Source organism: Nilaparvata lugens, chromosome 12, assembly GCF_014356525.2.
Source record: "Nilaparvata lugens isolate BPH chromosome 12, ASM1435652v1, whole genome shotgun sequence".
NCBI lineage: Eukaryota > Metazoa > Arthropoda > Insecta > Hemiptera > Delphacidae > Nilaparvata > Nilaparvata lugens.
In genome coordinates this window covers 24,027,241-24,047,168 of record NC_052515.1, presented here as the reverse complement: position 1 = coordinate 24,047,168, position 19,928 = coordinate 24,027,241, and the positions used below count along the sequence as shown (strand labels likewise).

Below are 19,928 nucleotides of genomic sequence, written 5' to 3'. Positions count from 1 at the left end.
TCTTGAGTAAAAAAGCATAAAAAATGTATTACGAAAGAAGAAGTTATAATAACATTCATACATGAAATGTTCTATCTAATCACAGTAAATTGAGATTAATTCCCAGAGGAATGCGAAAATTTACCTCACAAAGGCCCAATTGCACAAAAACCGGGTAAATTTTAATCCTGATTAACTTCACGTGAACCAAATCAGAGAAGACCATTTCAAAAAGATTGATCTACTGGAATTAATCAGGATTGCAAATAGCCCGGCTTTTTTGCATCCGGCACTAAGTACCTGATTGAATGATTACAAAAGTTTAACAGCTGAGTCAGAATTTTGACACAGTCCAACACACATGAACTTGCTCACTCACTTCCATCACCAACAGACGACGAAATAATTATTATCATCTGCTTTTTCCAAAAATGAATAATAATTATCCATTTAATGTCCTTCAGCGAGTTTTCTCAGGGATTTTCGTGAAAATCATTAGAGCTGTTTCGAAATCCGGTGAAATACAAACATCTAAACATCCAATCATCTAAACATATAAACAGAAGTTGCTCGTTTAATAGTATAGGATAAAGAAAATTCTCGCAATTCGAAAATCAGCTGCAATTTGTTAAAACTTGTATTATAAGCTTTTTCATTAAAGATAAAATATATGTTGTAAAAACTTGAAAAACTCCTTATAGGCCTATTCATGAAATAGGAAAATTTAATACGGTAGGTATTTTGTCCTAGCTTGGTACTACTGTATTTTAAATGCTAGAAATAGTTAGATTATAGTATAGGAGATCCTGATTATAGTCCACATCGAGCTCTAGACTTACTCACTTACTTCTATACTTCTTGTAGTGATCCACTGTCCTATATCCTGTTGGACAACAACCTCACCTCTCCCAAGAAGTATTGCCTGAATGGCCGCCCTTCTGAGCAATGGTGAGTTTTGGTCCCACCCCCAAACTCGTGACCTACGTGAGTTCCACTCCTGGCTTCTTTGTAGGTCCTTGCGCTGAAGGAGAGGCCGCCAAATTGCCTCTAGGGCACCTGGTCACCCTCGACTTGACCTCTTGACCTACATTTGTGCCCGGAGTTTCACTTATCTCTGGTCTCTTGGGTTTTTCTTTTTGCCCCCCCGAAAATCTGCAGGGTCAAAAACCTCACCTCTCCCAAGAAGTTTTGCCTGAATGGCCGCACTTCTCTGAACAATGGTGAGTTTTGGTCTCACCCCCAAACTCGTGACCAACCGTACGTGAGTTCTACTCCTGGCTTCTTTGTAGGTCCTTGTGCTGAAGCAGGGGCCGCCAAATTGCCTCTAAGGCACCTGGTCACCCTCGACTTAGCCTCTTGACCTACATTTGTGCCCGGAGTTTCACCCATCTCTGGTCTCTTGGGTTTTCCTTTTGCCCCTCCGAAACTGCCATGATGGGGCAGATATCGTGGGTTTGAAGGCAAGGCAACCTTCTGGAGTTGCCTTGAGGTCCATTATAGTCGCCTCCTACGACAATAATTAAGCATGGATGCTGTGGGTGAATTCTGGTTTTCAACACATTCTTGAGTACGATGATCGACTCAAAGCTCCCCCAACCCACAGAAGGCTGACCTAATATTAAATTCTATAGCCTTCATTTGCCTCATCCAATCATCTGGTGGTCACTGTCCTCCCAAAACTCCTTCATGGAGTAGTACGGTATGCCTTATCACTGGCCTTATAAAATAAAAGATAGCTTCATTGGTCTTAAAGTTTACAGCTCAATAATATTCCACATGAAATAATAATTAGTTAAATAATATAGATCCTTTATACTTGAAATTCTCATTATAACTAAATATTAAAAAAGTTACAGTTCTATAAATACTTCACAAAGTTCAACACCTGTGATTTGAAAAAGAAGAACAAATTGAATTCTTATAACAAATTGATCTTGTTTACTTTTTGCTTGACAACTTGTCAATATTGTTTTTACAAGGAATTTAATTGATGGATAAATTTAAATAGTTACTTTGTGATCCACCCGAGATTTTGTAGCAGGAAGAACATTGCTATGATAAAAAGCTTTCCTTATTGTAGAAATCCGTGTTTTTTGAATTTGCCACTCCAATACCGATCAAAGCGAGTTGCAGTGGTTGCAGCGCTCTCTGGAGCTAGACCGGTGAGCAAATCGTAAAAATGTTCAATAACTACAGATCCTGTGGAAATGTTTTTTCATTATTGATAAACCAAAACAAACAGTTCAGAAAATGTCGATTGAGAGGTATGTAACTATTAATTTTAATCCATATTATCACTTTCATTCTAACTTTTATTTCAAGTACGGTCTGTAAAACTGCGATGTAGGACATCACCATCAGGAACTAGGTTATGTTCATTGTAATCCTGCATCTTGGCACGTAGGCCATGCTTTCATTGATTTTTTGTACAATTACTCTTGCTATTTGATTATATTTGCAAATTTGAATGCTTTTTACTCTAAAACCCTACATTTTTTAGACTCTCGACTAAAATGCCATTGTTTGAACCCGGCATTATGAGTACCGTACCTTCGATAAAGCCATAATCATTTTTTATTGTTACAAAAAATATGTATTAAACTAAATTTAAAAAATTAAGAATGAAGTTGATTTTTATTGTTTGTATAAGTTTTTTTTACCATTTATAAAGTTGGTTAATTTATTTACTGAGTTGAAGTAGGTTATGCTGGTTACTTGAGATTAAAAGGCAGTCCTTAAAAGTCTTTAAAAAAAATTGAGATATTATTAATTATAATGCTATTGAGATAGCACTTTTGATAGGTCTTTAAATAACTTTCAAAGTTTTTAACAATAATCTATTTTTCTTTTTGCAGATATTAAGACAGGAGTATTGTGTAGACATTTGTCAACAGCCAAACGACCTCCAGATAGTAGAACAAAACCGTCAAAAGCAGAAATTCCTTTGACATGTCCACCTCCTTCAAAGCCGAAACCAAGCCTTATGGACCAACTGCCAAAACCCACTGCTCCTTGGGACGAGGAAGTCAAAAGGAAGTCGGGAAAGAAAAATTTAATCCTTGCTTTGGGCGCTTTATTACTGAGCGCCAGTGGGTTTCTTGTAAGTAAATTATTGTCAGCAATATCTATTTAATATTGCATTGCATAGAATTATTGAAGTAATTGGCAGGAGAAGATGAAGAGAGAGACAACCTCCAAAAAATGGGATGTAGAGTGAGGAGACAGAATACAGAGGGCAGAAAAGCTGTGTTGTAAAGGAGGTTAAGGCTCATATTAAGCTGTACTGCTAAATAGAAAAATATATTGTCAGATGTTTCTCCTTTCTCTACTTCCTACATATTATTTGTTAATTTCTATATCCGAGCTGTAGGCTTAGTGCTAAATAAAAAAAATATCTTGTCAGATGTTTCTCCTTTCTCTACTGCATATTATTTGTTAATTTCTATATCGAGTAATCTAATTGTTCAATCATTTCTATTTTGAATATTTTAGGGTAGAAACACCCTTAATAATTTAGCATAAACATAAGAGGATAGCTCGTGACATCAACTACCACTCAACCATTTATTTTGGGGGTGCAGAATGAATTCTGCCCAGTCGGAAAAAAGAATGCTATTGGTTTTTATGAAAGTGTTCTCACATTGTCGAAATTATCTATAATTTTTATTGAATTCTTGGTATCTTGAGTTTAATGAATCTTTCTTCATCGTAATATTTTGTACATTGACTTCCTTGTAGCTAAGATGAAGGAAATTTTATCCTATATCTATTTTAATATTTTATCTCCAGGTATACAAGCAGAATATTGACATTGTTTCAATTCCTATACTGAAGAACGATGACCCGAAAGAGCCGAAGAAGGTTAAGAGAAAAAGTAAGTGGAAATTATACTATAAAATTATTACATTCAACGGTAGGCCTACACAAGAAAAGACCTGTCCTATAATTTCAGATGATTACACTCAGAGAGCTGCAAGGCGTTTCGAGTTGCAGCTGTCTCAAGAGTATAGGCCCATATGTACATTTATATTTTTATCTATATCCTCTTAACTGCTCTGACCGCTCTCTTTATGCACACACCCCAATTTATTTTCAGTATTAAAACTAGAGAAGAATGTTTGAATAATGCATGTTATCTTAATGGGTCGATTGAATGAAAACTAGAATCTATTGACTAGCAACTAGTCATTTGTTCTAGCTAGCTTATAAAATTAAGATTATACCTACAGTCGACTCAGTGTCTAGCATTTGCTTAAAAATTACTTAGAACTAGAAATTTCTAGATTTTATTCAATTGACCCAATGTCTCCGCTTCCTCCCACCTTCTACCCCTACTTTTGGTACTCCACTATGTTTTGACTCAGTCGATCTTTGATTAAAATTCCACTAATTTGTGACAATTTTAACTTTTTAGGCAGACGACCTCTGACAATACCAAAGACCCCTTCGAGCTCGAAGCTAATTCCGAGTGAGGTGCAGTACTTATTGGTTGGGGGCGGTACGGCCTCTTTTGCCGCCTTTCGTGCCATCAAATCCAGGGACCCCAAAGCGCAAGTGAGTCAATCATTTACCCTTTTTGTAATGTAGGCTTCCTACATTATTATTTTTCCTGTTTGAGGTTTTGCTTGACCACTCTTCCCCAGGGCTACCAACTCCAAAAGAGAGTGACAAGCGATTTTACCAGAGTGACTGCTCCACATGTCCATGTGGCTACCTACATTATTATTATTATTAATCATGTCACCGTCAGTAACTAAAGGCTAGGTTTCTTGCATTTCTATCTACAATATTGTTTTTTATACTCATTAGATAAAAATACTCATAGTAAAATCGTATGGCTTTTTGTTGGTGGAGAGTCCCTTGCGTGAAGATCTTACCTCGCCTGTCTATATAATTTTAGCCATCAATGAGCGTAACGACTGTCATACTTTAGCCGGGACCGTTAGTTGATTGTTCCCATCCGATAACACGGCAGTGACCTGGATAGAAACGATCACATCTGGTTTTGAAACCGGGACCTCTAGGCTGCTATGCAAGCACTATAATTCAATTCAATTTAACTAGTTACTATTACTAGTTGAAATAAAGTATAAGTAGTTGAATTAATTATAACTATAAGTAGTTGAATTAAGTGTTATTGATTCTACTAGTAATAGCTGTGATTTATTGTTTATTTTTTGAGATTAATCTTGTGTTACAAGATAATGTTTTATGTTCAACTTTTATACTTCTAGGTACTTTTTATCGGCAATGAACCGTACTTTCCTTACCTGAGGCCTCCGCTCTCAAAGGAGATGTTCTACAGCTATGACCCGAGTACTGTCAAGAAATTGCATTTCAAGCAGTGGAACGGCACCGAACGAAGGTCAGTCATCAAAAGAATTCAAATTTTCGTTGCAGGTTCAAAAGAAACCTTCAAATTAGAAAAGAATTGCATCCAGTCGAGTTGTGTGAACTATCGGAGTAATCGTTGTAATGCTGAATGCTGAGTACAGTGTTTTAGCATTACTTACCAAAGTCGGTTGTACTCACGTTTAAATTCGTGCTTACCTTACGTTTACTATAGTGAGGTCCACGTTATATAATGGCAGTGGTTTATTAGCAATGGTATTGCCATCCTTGTCTATCATTCAACAAAGCGGATAGCGCTATCTCTTTCTCGCTTTGCTCTGTTGCCAGATCGTTTTTTAACAATGTAGAAATAACAAACAGAATATTTCATCTTAATTGTGTAAATTAATTATGAAATTATTAAAAATATAATTTATTGCTTGATCAAATATACCAATGGCGCTATATCCCTCTGTGGGCCTTGGCCTCCGCTACGATTCTCCTCCATCTCGGTCGATCCTGACACAACTCTCTCCAGTTTCTCACTCCCATCACTCTAAGGTCCGTCTCTACACCATCTATCCATCTCTTTCTTGGACGACCTCTCCTTCTAGGTCCATCTATTTTTCCATTCAGTGTCGCTCTTGGAAGCCTCTCACTACTATCCATTCTACACACATGGCCAAGCCATCTTATTCTCTGGGCCTTGACAAATCTAACAATATTCTCACCCTGCAGTGCTTCCTCCACCTATGCATTGCTCCTTCTCCTCCATGTATCCGCTGCTACCCTTACCGCACCAAAACTCTTCCTCACAATTCCTCTCTCAAATATCCTCAATGCCTCTTCGTCTTTCTTAGTCATTGTCCATGGCTCAGAACCATAGCATACAATAGGTCTGATCAGAGTTTTGTAAAGCCTCATTTTACTATTTTTACCTAATACTTTTGATGCCATTAGTCTCTTATTTATATAGTATGCTCTGTTCCCACTCATAATACGTTTCTGAATTTCATCTGTCATATTGTTTCCAGCATTGAGGATAGTGCCAAAGTACTTAAACTCATTCACCCCTTCTAATAAGTACTCTCTCTCCCACCTCCAAGTCAATCGTTTTTCTTCTAGCGTTCACTGCGGACATTCTCATATATTTTGTTTTTCCATTATTAACCTGCAACCCCATTTTTTGTGCCTCGCTTTCCAAGCTGGAAAAGTAGTTATGCAGTTAGCATTTCGCGCCATTAAAACCACGTCACTTGATAAAATATAATTGATTATTTTAAACGAGAATGTACAGTTAATATTACATTAATAGAACCTGTATCAGCTACCGTCTATAGAGGGAATTGACAACACTGAGGATCAACAACGTTGTTCTCCTATCTTTCTCCACTGCCATTATAACGTGGACCTCACTACAGCTTTCACTGTTCTACTTAGTAACTCTTGTATTTGTACTATTTAATTTATTTTATGAATTTAATATATTTTGAGATTTTGTCGTAACTAGAATCAACGACTGATATTATATCGAATTTATGTACCGGGATGACTTTTATCACAGTACAGTTCATGTCCGGCCACAACAGACATTGTTCTGCGATCTTATTGTTTTTTATATCTTATATTTCAGATATAGAAACCTATAGGATCGCAGATCGATCTCTGTGTGGCTGGGCTGAATGAAACGAGAAAAATAAATGTGACAAGTATGCTCTCATTTAAACTGGCTAATCCGTATTGTAATTCATTTTAGATTTATTGATTCACAATTCATGTGAATGATTAGGGGAGGACTAACCGGCACAGCCCAAAACTGTTCCTTCCCCGAATTAGTATTCATATACTTGAGTCCAAAAAGTAATTTATTTTTTTATTTATTTGTTAATTTATAAAACACTATATTCATAATACAATTATGACATTGGAGGAAAAACTAGGTTGAGCCTGTATTATTTCTCTCCAAAAATGTTAATGTTGTCCAAAATTTAAGGTTATGTAATCACACACTGCTTCGTCACTTGATTTTCGGTTAGTTTAGGATATGTTTCTTCTACTTGTTCAATTTACAGTGCAAACACTTACAAACATAAAATTTTGAATCTAGATAGATTAAAACCAAATCAAATAACCAAATTACTCTCAATTTTCACTAAAAACTTTAAAATATTGAGCTATTTTGAAGTATGACAGTCGTAATGCACATTGACGGCTTTAATGATATATTCAGGCGAGGTGGAACCTCCCCGCAAGGGACTCTCGACTAACAAAAGCCTTACGAATTTACTTGTTACTTTGAAAAATTAGGTAATAATTTACTTAATAATTTACTAAATAACTTACGAATTTACTTGTTACTTTGAAAAATTAGGTAATAATGATATAAGGGAATTGTAAAAATTGAAATTCTAATGAACTGTGAAACTTGACGAACTGATCGGCTCAACTTCCCATTTGTTTCATTATCAAGAAATGGTCAAAATTGGCACTTGATTACCTGAGAACTGGACGAACTGAGACCCACCCCTGAATCCATATCATGATAATAGAAAATTTTAAAAATCGAAATTCTATTCGCCTTTCTTAAGAGTTTATTGGTTTGCATGATTTTTCCAAGCTTTCCATTTGTTCCATTATTTCAAGAATTTGACAAAATAGGTAGCCTACTTGATGAACTGAGACCCTCTTCTCAATCTGTATTGCATCGTGTGTTGTCGCTGTTGAGCAGGTTTTAGAAACAATGAATCTGTAGTCACAGTGCAAAGTCTTTTCCGTCAATATTCTGATCTATCCTCATTTTCCGGAGTACAAACTGAACGACGAAGACCAGGTTGTTTATTTTTCAACACAGAACCAGTACTTCTAAACGCTGCAACCAATCGGAGTACAGTATTTCGTTCAGGCACTGCACCTAGACGTTCAACTGTAAAATATTTATGGAAAAGACGTTGCACTGTGACTACAGATTCATTTTTCTAAAAAACTGCTCAACATCAAACACACGATGTTGTACGTTCCAACGCTCCATAGCGACTGAAAAAGCATAGTCTGGGCACAGAATACATACAGAATGGAAAGTATCAATCAAACACCTATCCAACCAATGCTTTTTACATGTCGCCAATACTTGAGTGCACCAAGACCACGTCACGTGACTGTGCCATCTTGTTAGAAATTGAAATTACTGCTATCCGGGTCTTTTGATTGGCTCGTGGCAGTGAACGAGGCCGATTGACCCGGATCAGTAAAGTGATCCGAACCTCCCATCTATACTATTACAATGCTGAACTTTCTTTCAAGATGGCGGATTTTTGCGTCAGGATACTAGCCGACTTTCCATTCTGTATTGTATTCTGTGGTATGGGCCGTCTGCCAACATTTTTTCAAGGTCAGTACCCCCTCCTGACGCGGAGTACTAGTGGTTCGAAAAACATGCGTTTGCTCTGAACCATTCTGTATAATAGGGAATATTGTAAAAATTGAAGTTGAAGCTCTATTGAATGGTATTGAGAGTTTATTTGCTGAAAGTCCCTTGAGGTGTTTTGAGAGCTATTTGCTCTCAATTTTTGTTGATTGGTATTCGCTATTCCAATCGCCAATTGATATTTGTTGGTTGGTATTTGAACTGAGACCCTCTTCCTGATCTGTATCGTAATAATACTGAATTGTAAATTTTCATCAAATAATACTATATGAAAGTTGATGTTCTATTGAGTGAGCTATTTCTGTTGTTTTTTAGTATTTTCTTCGAGCCGGAAGACTTCTACACGCCGTGCGACGAGTTGACAGGCCAGGAGAACGGGGGCGTGGCGATTGCCCGAGGCTGGACTGTGACACGCATCGACGCTGACAAGCGACAGGCAGTGCTGGATGACGGCAAGGTGATCGCATACGACAAGTGCCTCATCGCCACCGGCGCACGACCCAAGACGCATCCTGTGTTCGCCGACCTTGACAACGATCTCAAGGAGAAGGTGAGCACTGTGATCCATTCATCTCTTATCAACTTTGATGAAGCAATAAGTAAATTAAGAAGGTGAACACTGAAATCTGCACACTCAACTGTGGACCAATTCATATCATAGTATCAGTGATTTAATGGCGATAAGGTATTCTTATTCTTAATGTTTGCAAGGGTGACCAATTGAAGAGCCGACTCCTCTAAATACAATTTGAGTTTAAAAATAGATTCCCGGTGGTCCGGAATCCAACTTTACTATATATGTAATGTAACTATGTATATGTAAGTCAATCATTAACCCATTTTTGTTTGCAGGTGTCTCTATACAGAAACATAATCGATTACGAGGAGCTGTCTGGCATAATCGAGGATGGAGCCAAGTCGATTGCTGTCATTGGGGGCAGTTTCCTGGGCAGTGAACTTGCCTGCGCCCTTGCAAGAAGAGGTTCGCCATTTTTATTGTTCTTTTATTAATTCATTTATCAAGTTTATTTTTATAGGAGATTCAGTGATCAAGAAAACATTATATTTATGTGATTTTATTAATAAATTTTAACTGAGATTAAATATACTGGTAGCCTACACTAACGATTTGGCAACGTTACGGTTTGTGGAGGTAGAAAAGGATAGAGCCATCAGCTTTGTCCTATGACAGACAAGCATAGCAATAAGGAAAGAGAAAAAGAAAGATGCGGTTTGTGGAGGTAGAAAAGGATAGAGCCATCAGCTCTGTATAATGACAACCAAGCATAGCAATAAAGAAAGAGAAAAAGAAAGATGCGGTTTGTGGAGGTAGAAAAGGATAGAGCCATCAGCTTTGTCTAATGTCAGACAAGCGTAGCAATAAAGAAAGAGAAAAAGAAAGATGCGGTTTGTGGAGGTAGAAAAGAAAAAAGCCGATGCTTCGCTTTGTCTAATGACAGACAGGTAACTTATAGCAATGAAGAAAGAGGATAAAGAGAAGGCCAAGAAGAAGATTTAAGATGATCTAGATTATTTTCTAGTTTATTTTTCCAGTCTGCTTTATTTCGACTCCTCCTACACAAGAACAAATCATCCACATATATTCATCATTTTACTTCTATTTTGTAAATTTGTTTTTTATGAATAAATAAATTTGAATGATTGATGTGTTATCTCAGGACGCAACCAGAGCTTGGAGGTGGTGCAGGTGTTCAAGGAGGGAGGCAGCATGGGACGGATCCTGCCCGACTACCTGAGTCGGTGGACGACCAACAAGGTCACCAACGAAGGAGTCAGGATCATCGCATCCACCAAGGTAGAAGACATCGACCTTGACAAGGGCAAAGTTGTGCTCAGTCTCAACAACGGCAAGGAGGTCAGTTGCTGCTATGATATTCACTTATTGATTGTTAAAATTTATCAATTATATATAAATAATAATCATTTATATTACGAGGTGTGGCTATTAAATAACGGGACTGACGCAGCAGTGGAATGAGTGTGCATGCGCCAACCAACATTGACCAACAGTCGTTTGGTTTGAGACTTCCTCTTCCGAATGCAATCAGTCTCGTTTCTATAAACAACTTCGTTCACTCATAACCTTCATTTACGTTAGTGTTGTTATTTTGTTTTGCCGGAAAAATATAGCAACGAATTATTATTAAATTTCACTTCAAACTTGGAAACACCGCTACCAAAACCTATAATTCACTAAAAGAATTGTATAGCTGTAAATGTTTATCGCGGACTAATGTTTTTGAATGGTTTAAGGTTTTTCAAGATGGTCGAAAAGACGTTGAAGGTAATTCGCGCCCAGGTCGTCCTTCAACATAAAAAACAGATGATAATGTCGAAAAGTTGCTAATTTGATTCAATCTGACCGGCGATTGAGTATTTGTGCAGTTGCTGGATCTGTAGGCGAACTCTACGTGAAAGAGTAAGAAAAAAACGACCCGAAATGTGAAAGGACAGATCATGGATTTTGCACAAGACAATGCGCCAGCCCATTTCGTGTTATCTGTTAAGCGGTTCCTGACCAAGTGTAGCATCCCGGTGTTAGAATATTCATCTTACTCACCAGACCTAGCATCATTTGACTTTTATTTTTTTCCTGAGGTGAAATCTGCATTAAAAGGTACGAAATTTGAATCCATAGAAGCTGTTCAAGAGAAAGCGGCAAGAGTGCTGAAATAATTCACTGAAGATGACTTCCAGCACTGTTTCCAACTATGGAAAATTCGTATAGAGCGTTGCAGGGATAAAGAAGGGGTGTATATTGAAGGTGATAATAAGTAATCATGTATAAAATGAAAATAACATTTTTTACAATATCAGTCCCGTTTTTTTATAGCCACACCTCTTATATTTAATATAATATGTAACAAAAACTACCAATTGAACTTGAAAGTGTAAAAAGTGTGTACAAGTATATGGTTATAAAAAATTGGTTATATTTTCACTTCCAAGAATTTGAGTCCAATTGTATGTCTAAAATGAAGAAATTTGGAATTTGGAAGGATGAAGCACTGAATAAGAAATTAATATAAAACTTGATAAATCAATGAAAACTTGAAGAAAAATCGGTAGGTATTTCAGAAAAGTAAAGTCAAACTACTCTTCATACTATAATATTATTTTGTCTTTGAACGCACTTGATAAATCCCAAAGAACTTGAAACAAATTTGGCAGGTATTTCAGAAAAGTGAAGCCAAAATACTCTTTATTATTAATTTGTCTTAGAACGCTCTACAACTGAAGTCTTCAGGAAGTAACCTTGAAAAAATCTAACTACAATCTAACTTTTTATTGTTTCAGTTGCGTGTTGATCACGTGGTGCTGGCAGTTGGTGTGGAGCCGAACACAGATTTAGCGAAAACCTCCGATTTGGAAACCGATAAGAAGCTGGGAGGCTTCCTGGTCAACTCAGAACTGCAGGCCAGGTCTAATCTCTATGTGGTAAGAATTGTTTTTATTGATTTATATATTTATTTGACAAGAATTAATGCTTGAGGGCACTAGGAATTCAATACCTTTATTGGCCTCATATCTTCACTTATTCATAATTTTTATGATAGATTCAATTAGAATAATATTTGTATTTTGATAATAATCTAGTAAATCTATTTTCCTATAATTATTTATCTATTTACCCATGGAGACAACAGGTAACCCCATTTTGTCTCCTTTACATTACTATCACAAAACAAGTAGAATATTGAGAAAATAGCATGGATACAAGATGCAATAGTTTCTGTAAATCATGATGGCTCGATTTCTTTACTGTCCATGTTTATTATCTGTCTATTTCAAATTCTGTAATTCACTTTTCAATGAAAAGTTCCTATAGACTTCCAGCGTTTTTACAGCAAAAGCAGTTTTCTTACTTACCGATTGTCGGCCGACATATTTATCGTCCGACACTCAGAATTGTCCTCCGAATGACCGTTTCACACTTACTAATTTCACACGACAGGACAGAAAGTTCTTTGATTGTCATTTGTCAACCTCAATAAGCCAGTGTGAAAACGGCCATGGCTTCTCACTAACAACTGATTCTCAGCAAATAAGAGGACAATAAATTCTGAGTGTCGGGCGATAAATATGTGCCAACAAAATTGGTGAGTGTGAAAACGGCCTTTGGAACAGTATGATCAAATTGTGAACAAATTTATTCTTGTTTAAGTAAGAGTAAGTAAATTCGTATGGCTTTTGTTGGTGGGGAGTCCCTTTCGGGAAGGTCCCACCGCTTGAATATATAATTTAAGCCGTCAATGGTCCTTACGACTGTCATACTTCAGCCGGGACCGACAAGTAACGTGCCCATCCGATAACACGGGAGTGATCTGGTTAAAAACTTGTTTAAGTGATCTCTTCCGGATGTGACTATCAGCTATAAGCTTTATTTTTTTGGTGGAGACCCTGAAAATTCCTGCAATCTTGAATTTATTACAACCTTAATTAATGACACATGTTGTGAAATCTCCCTGTAGTCGAAATGAAATGTACAAAAATTTAATCGTTACAAATTGATTTTATCAAGTCAATTAAAATTGGGTTTATTCTTTATTTTTATTGAAGCCTTAATTTTATTGTTTGGATAATTTGTTTAGGCTGGTGATTGTGCTTGCTTTTTCGACTCAAAACTGGGAAGACGTCGCGTGGAGCATCATGACCACGCCGTTGTTTCTGGAAGATTAGCTGGAGAAAATATGACTGGAGCAGGTAAGATACACTTTCCTGAAGATGCCCTTGTTTTATAAGGTTTTAACAATTAATTACAGATATTTTTAATGAATGATGATGCCCTTAAGGTCTGTATAGTGAGATTCACGTTATAAAGTCAGCACTTGATTAAAGTTACATTGGTTTCTTATACTTATCTACTGATTAGACTATTATTAAAATAATTAACAATTAATATTTATATTAATGTCGGATATACCGTTATAACTTGAATTGCAGAAGGCGATGAAAACAGAAGAGTGGAAACATTGGGTTCCTACATTTTCACTATATTTAGTTTTATAAGCGTAATGTGAGAAATGATTAAGGTTGAAAAAACATTCTTCAGTTTTAGGTGTCCACGACTGGGAAGTGAATTAAATTTCCCATTAAATGAAGTTGAGGAACGTACTTACATTATAAATTATTAATTCCTTTCCTGCACGTTGTTTTTAGATTATCAACACTTCTCACTAAGATTGAAAGATTATTTGAAACTGAGTTTTAAATTTTCTTCTTGAGCAAGTGCACAATTTTTGATCTGCTTTACTGTAAGCGGGGTTGATATGTATTTTTAGCGGTTTTTTTCAGGAATAGAAATGTTTTCATAAGGTTGGAAGATTGTGTTGAAATTTAGTTTAATTTCACATTTGAAGCAAGTATGAAACACAATGTTTTTGTCTTTTACTGCAAGCAAGGTTTGGCTTGCAAAATGTTCATGTAGTGTAACAATATTGAGGAATAGAATAGCTTTCATCATTTTGAACAATTGGGTTGAATTCTTCATTGAACCTAGAAGGCTTACATGACTTGTGTTTTCTTCACGGAATGCAGGTTTCAGATTATATTTTTGTGGTGAATAGTTTGCTGGTAATTATTTGAATGATTGTGTTACAATTGAATTGAAAGGAGTAGAAGGCCTACACAATTTTTGTTTCTTTCACGATATGCGTGGTATAGATTAAATTTTCATTGAAACAAGTACACAATAATTTATTTCTGTTTCTTTCACGAAATGCATGGTTTAGATTGTATGGTAACCATTTTCCAGGTAATCTATTTATTTTAAATATCGGGGCACCGAGCTTCGCTCGTTATTTATTTATTGATAAACAGAACTCAATTATTTAAAATGATTGGGGAAGGACTAACAGGCACACCCCAAAACTGTTTCTTCCCCGAATTTTGATTTATACACTATAAATAGTCAAGAAAGTAGGTTATGTTCCATACACTTGAATTCAGGTCAAATTTTCAGTCCAAATAATTAAAAACATAAAAGTTCTGATTTAGATTGTTTACATATCAAATTAAATAACAAAATAACACTCACTAATCACTTAGAACTGTAAAATACTAATTAACTTTGAATATTATGATATTTACCATCTCATGTCAACAAATCAGATTATTTTGATCGAGTTAAAATTCCAGATTTCTCGCGAGATACGATAAGCTAATTGATTAAGCAGCTGATCTCCCACACAGTCACTTGCATCTTCTGTTATCGACAGACGACAAAATTATCATCTGTTTTTCCAAGGATGAATTATTCTTTTCATGTCCTTCAGCGAGTTTTCCCAGGGATGAGACCTAGTGCAATCGAATTTTTATATCATAAACCTACTATATTCCAAATTTCGTGAAAATCGTTAGAGCCGTTTTCGAGTTTCGTTGAACATAATAACTAGATATAAAAATATAAACAGATATACAGAAATTGCTCGCATAATATAATTGGATTTTCATTGAAACAAATACACAATTTATTTCTGTTTCTATCACGAAATGCATGTTAGATTGTATAGTTGGTAACCAGTTTTCAGGTAAATAATCTATTCATTTCAATTATTGATTATTAAATTTGTGTTATTTCAGGAAAGGCGTACACACACCAGTCGATGTTCTGGTCGGACCTGGGACCGGACGTTGGTTTCGAGGCGATCGGCATCGTTGACTCTGATCTGCCGACGGTCGGCGTCTACGCCAAAGTGACCAAGAAAGATAACCCAAATCGCTGTCGACTGCCGTCGGAGATGGAATGAGATCTGAGACCGAAGAGGTCAGTCAGCCTCCTCCTAGTTTTCACCACTTCTAATTCTCTATTCCACTTTTGATTCTGTATCATTTATATCACAAGACTCCAGATAAATAATATACAAGTAGTGACGTGTTCATAAAATGCAAATAAGAGTACTATTGTGAGATTCACGTGTTTAATGTCAGCACCTGATTAACAATGGTTTGCTCACCTTGTCTGTCATAGAGATTAAGGCTGATCAGTACACTTTTTTATTATTTAAATTGGATAATCTTTTTCAATATTTAATTGTTAAGATCATTATAAGAGAAAAAGTGGCAACTGAAATTTTCAAGTGGTCTAATAAGCTAGTTATGGGTTGTAGAAGTGCTAACTTTCCAGATCATAAACGGTTTCGACTATATTATTAGAACTTCTCTAAAAATTAAAAAAATGTATCTTTCCAAACTAAAACATTTTATTCCCCATATCGTTCATAAATAAAAAAGTAACATTTTTTGTAAATTCGATAACTTTTTATTTTGGCATTAATCGAGAAAAAAAGGATATTAGAACAAAGCCAATGATATACTGAATGTATTAAAAAAACTCCAATGGAAAATTCTAAACCGTTTATGATCTGGAAAAAAACTGAGTTTAGCACTTCAACAACCCATAACTCACTTATTAGACCACTTACAAATTTCAATTGCCACTTTTTCTCACTCTTATAATGATCTTAACAATTATATTGAAAAAGATTATCCAATTTAAATAAAAATAAAAAGCTGTACCAAACAGCCCTAATCAGATATAGTGAGGTGCACGTTATAATGGCAGTGGAGAAAGATAGGACAACAGCATTGTCGATTCTCTACTATATGTAGCTGATACCGGTATATCTGATGTATTATCAACTGTTTACTCTAGTTTAATATAATAATTTTATTCGTCAAGAAGATACATTTTTCAATAATTAAATGATGAATATCCATAATGTTGATTGAATATGTTGCTAATTATTTTTCTACATATTAAAAACCGATCTGGCAACGTTGCGGAGCTAGAAAAGGATAGCGCTGTTTTATCGAATGATATATAAGGATATATCCGATATATATGCTGATTGGCTGATTGAGTTGGCGTATCGAGAATCAGCCAATCGGAGAGCCTCTTGTCCTGTCGTATCGTCCCGGAATCGTTTAGTGTGAAAACGACCATTAGCTGTTTTTCATTAGGATTCAGCTGTGATCATTGTTGTTGAGGTGTGGCCTTATCAAGTTTAAACGTTTTTTCGATTGTATTATTTCAACTTAATAGTGTTTTGGAAAACTTCTTGGTGTCGTGTCAATGAGTGTGAAAACGACCATTCTGGTGAATGAACCATTATTGGCCGTTTTCACTCTTACCGATTCCGGGACGACACGGCACGGCAAGACAGGACAGGAAGCTCTCCGATTGGGTTGACGAATTGAATGTCAGCCAATCGGAGAGCTTCGTGTCCTGTCGTGCCAATCGGAAGACTTTCTGTGAGTCGTGTCGTTGGAAAAACGGTGAGTGAGAAAACGGCCATCTTCTTGACTGAATCATCATTAGCTGCTGTTTTTCATTAGGCTGCAGCTGTGATAGGTTATTGTTGTTGAGATGTGATGTTATCAAGTTGAAACGTTTATTTCGATTCAACTTTGTGATGTTGACTACTTTTGATTGTTTCAGGACGTGAAAGACGTTGTTCCTGAAAAGGCAACCACTGAGAATCTGTTGAAAAACACGAAGGCAGATGACGAGGATTATGGAAAAGGCGTCATATTCTACCTCAGAAACGACATAGTCGTCGGTATTTTGTTGTGGAACGTTTTCAATCGTATGTCTATTGCGAGACAAGTAAGTGACTTACTAAATTGTGCTTCAACTTTTTTCAAATTAATTCATTTCTCAAATAGCCCATTTAAAATTGATACTAGTGGTACATTCATAAATTAATATACGTTGTAGGTTTTGAAAAATTTTAGCATTCTGCTGATCCTATTCTAATATTCAACTATAAATCTGTCTCAAGAATTGATTGCACACCAACTTTATTCAAAGGAACATACGCGAATGAATATTTTCTATTCTACTACTTCTCCACTTCATGCTGCAGCAGTATGCATTTTAAGGTGCATTTTCGTTTGTGCTTAAATTTTCACAGTCGACGACGGCAAGCATTGTTGACATTCATATTGTCCAAATTTCAATGTGCTAAAACAGCTGATCAAATAACTTTCACGAATAAATTTGTGTTTATTATTCAAGAATCAAACATTTCTAATAATATTAACATATTGCCATTTAAACGTATGAAAAGTATAAACTCAACCTCCCCCATTAAAACATAATTGAACATAATCTTTTAGGTTATTTAGAAATTGAAATCTACCCAATCTGAGATCCTCACCCTGTCGTGGTCGATGACGGCATTTACGGCACAAACGAAAACCCAGCTCTACGCAGCTATAAATCACACCTCATCAATTTTACAATATTTTGTTTCAATATTCATGTTTCTATTTGAGGTTTTACACCTGCGACAACTTGCATGCATAATTTTTTGTGTAATATATAAATTTGTCATAAATTGGTGAAATAAACTTTTAAGGCCCGGTTACTCGTATGTTAAATTTAACCGTGGTTAAATGGAGTCATTGCATTGTTGATTATTGATTCTCGTACCTTTGTATTCATTAGATGACTTCATTTAACCGCTGTTGAATTTATAAGGAGATACGTGCAACTTGGAGTTGATGTGTGAATTATAATCGCGAATACTTGAAATTTTCAACTAAATAATTCTAGGGGCCCGGTTGCAGAAAAGCCTGTTGAATTCCACACATGGTTAAATTCTACGAGAACCAATCAGAAGGATTTTCTGAGGAGAGGCTTCTCTGATTGGCTCTCGTGGTATTAAATCAGAATTAAAAGTTGAGATTTTTGTGCAACCAGGTGTAACTATTCTTACAACTCACTTTGAAACGTTTTACTAATTTAATTATTTTTCCTACAGGTTCTGAAAGAGGAAAGGAAGTTCGAAGATTTGAACGAGGTGGCGAAATTGTTCAACATTCACAAAAACTGAAACAGTCGCACACAAATTTAGGCAAACAACCACTTTTTAGAACGTGCATCTTCAACTTGTAGCATGGGTTGCGATTTTGTAGCATAAGGGGGGTTTACATAGTCGACAAAAGTCGCTTGCTATTAAATTCATTATTGTATGATGTCGTGTACATTTTTTGGATTGTGTAAACACAGAGGCTAAGAATAATATTTGTTTAAATTGGTCAACGTCTATTTTAGGCCATACCTAAAATCGCATGCCACCTTTCTCGACAGTGTAAACCTCCTTTTAAAGCCACGCACCACAACGCGCTACTATTTAATAGAAAAACACAAAAATGTAGGAAAGACTTGAAATAGTGAGATGTACGCTGTACAATTAGCATAACGGCGTTCTAGTGATATTTTTTGTTTATCCTGAATGTGACGGTCTGATTGGCTACGGTTGATTGTGATTGATATTATTTTTCCTCTTGACAATATCTATCCATTGTCAAATTATTGTAAATTGCTATCTATTTAACGCATTTTTCTCTATCAGCTAAGAATTTTTAAAATCATCCTATAATCTGAGGCTTTAGGTAAAGTCTCGCTTACTATTCAAAGATTCACTATTCGATAATTACTTGTTTTCAACATTGTTCTCTCTTTGAGTGTTGTTAGTATTATGAATGATTAATAAACTTGTGGATTATTATGTGCGATGTACTTTTGTTGTAGAAATTTAAGTATAAAGTAGCTTGTAAAATAAGTTTATGCCTCATTACTTACAATATAAATATTTTTAGAATGAAATCAGTCAAACTGAAGATCGTTTACACAGTGTAAAGCTGCTTATGGACTGGGAATGTAGAGACGGGAAGTTACTGGCAGCTAGTACTTTTCAATTTGGCACTTTCCATCAATTTCCATTATAAATTAACAAATCATCTGTCTAGATGGAAATTAATGAAGTTACGGTAGCTTACGAATTTCGACCATTTATTTCGGCGCTTAAGGGTCTCTTCACACTTGACTAGGCAGAAATACGTCTTATCTACCAATGTTAAATCCAAGCTACGAATTTGTTTCGTTCACATTCATAGCTTGGATTTAACATTGGGAGATAATACCGTATTTCAGCGTAGCGTAGCTAAGTGTGAAGAGACCCTAAAGGTACGTTGTCTCTGGTGCGGCTGAAACGATAGTCGTTGAACAATTATCGGTGGAATATGGCGATAATCGTTGAATGATTATCGATGGAATATCATCGTTTGGCCATAATCGTTGCAGTCATTGTCCCTGATGCGATTATTATACAATCTTTCAGTTGAAATTTTACTGTTGCCAAGTGAAGTTCAGAATTATGGGTCT

At 35.9% G+C, this 19,928-nt stretch overlaps 1 protein-coding gene across 1 annotated transcript; it reads left to right on the top strand.

Annotated features, from left to right (window-relative positions):
* The first annotated feature begins 1,892 nt into the window (after positions 1–1,892).
* On the top strand, positions 1,893–19,272 carry LOC111055122 (apoptosis-inducing factor 1, mitochondrial-like). Its single transcript, XM_039439233.1, is given in 14 exon segments — positions 1,893–2,243; positions 2,835–3,079; positions 3,769–3,853; positions 4,394–4,533; positions 5,214–5,344; positions 9,050–9,284; positions 9,587–9,716; positions 10,414–10,610; positions 12,053–12,193; positions 13,348–13,459; positions 15,338–15,463; positions 15,466–15,521; positions 17,196–17,363; positions 18,523–19,272. Coding segments are annotated over 14 exon segments (1,923 nt in total). The 5' UTR covers positions 1,893–2,158; the 3' UTR covers positions 18,595–19,272.
* Positions 19,273–19,928: the final 656 nt, after the last annotated feature.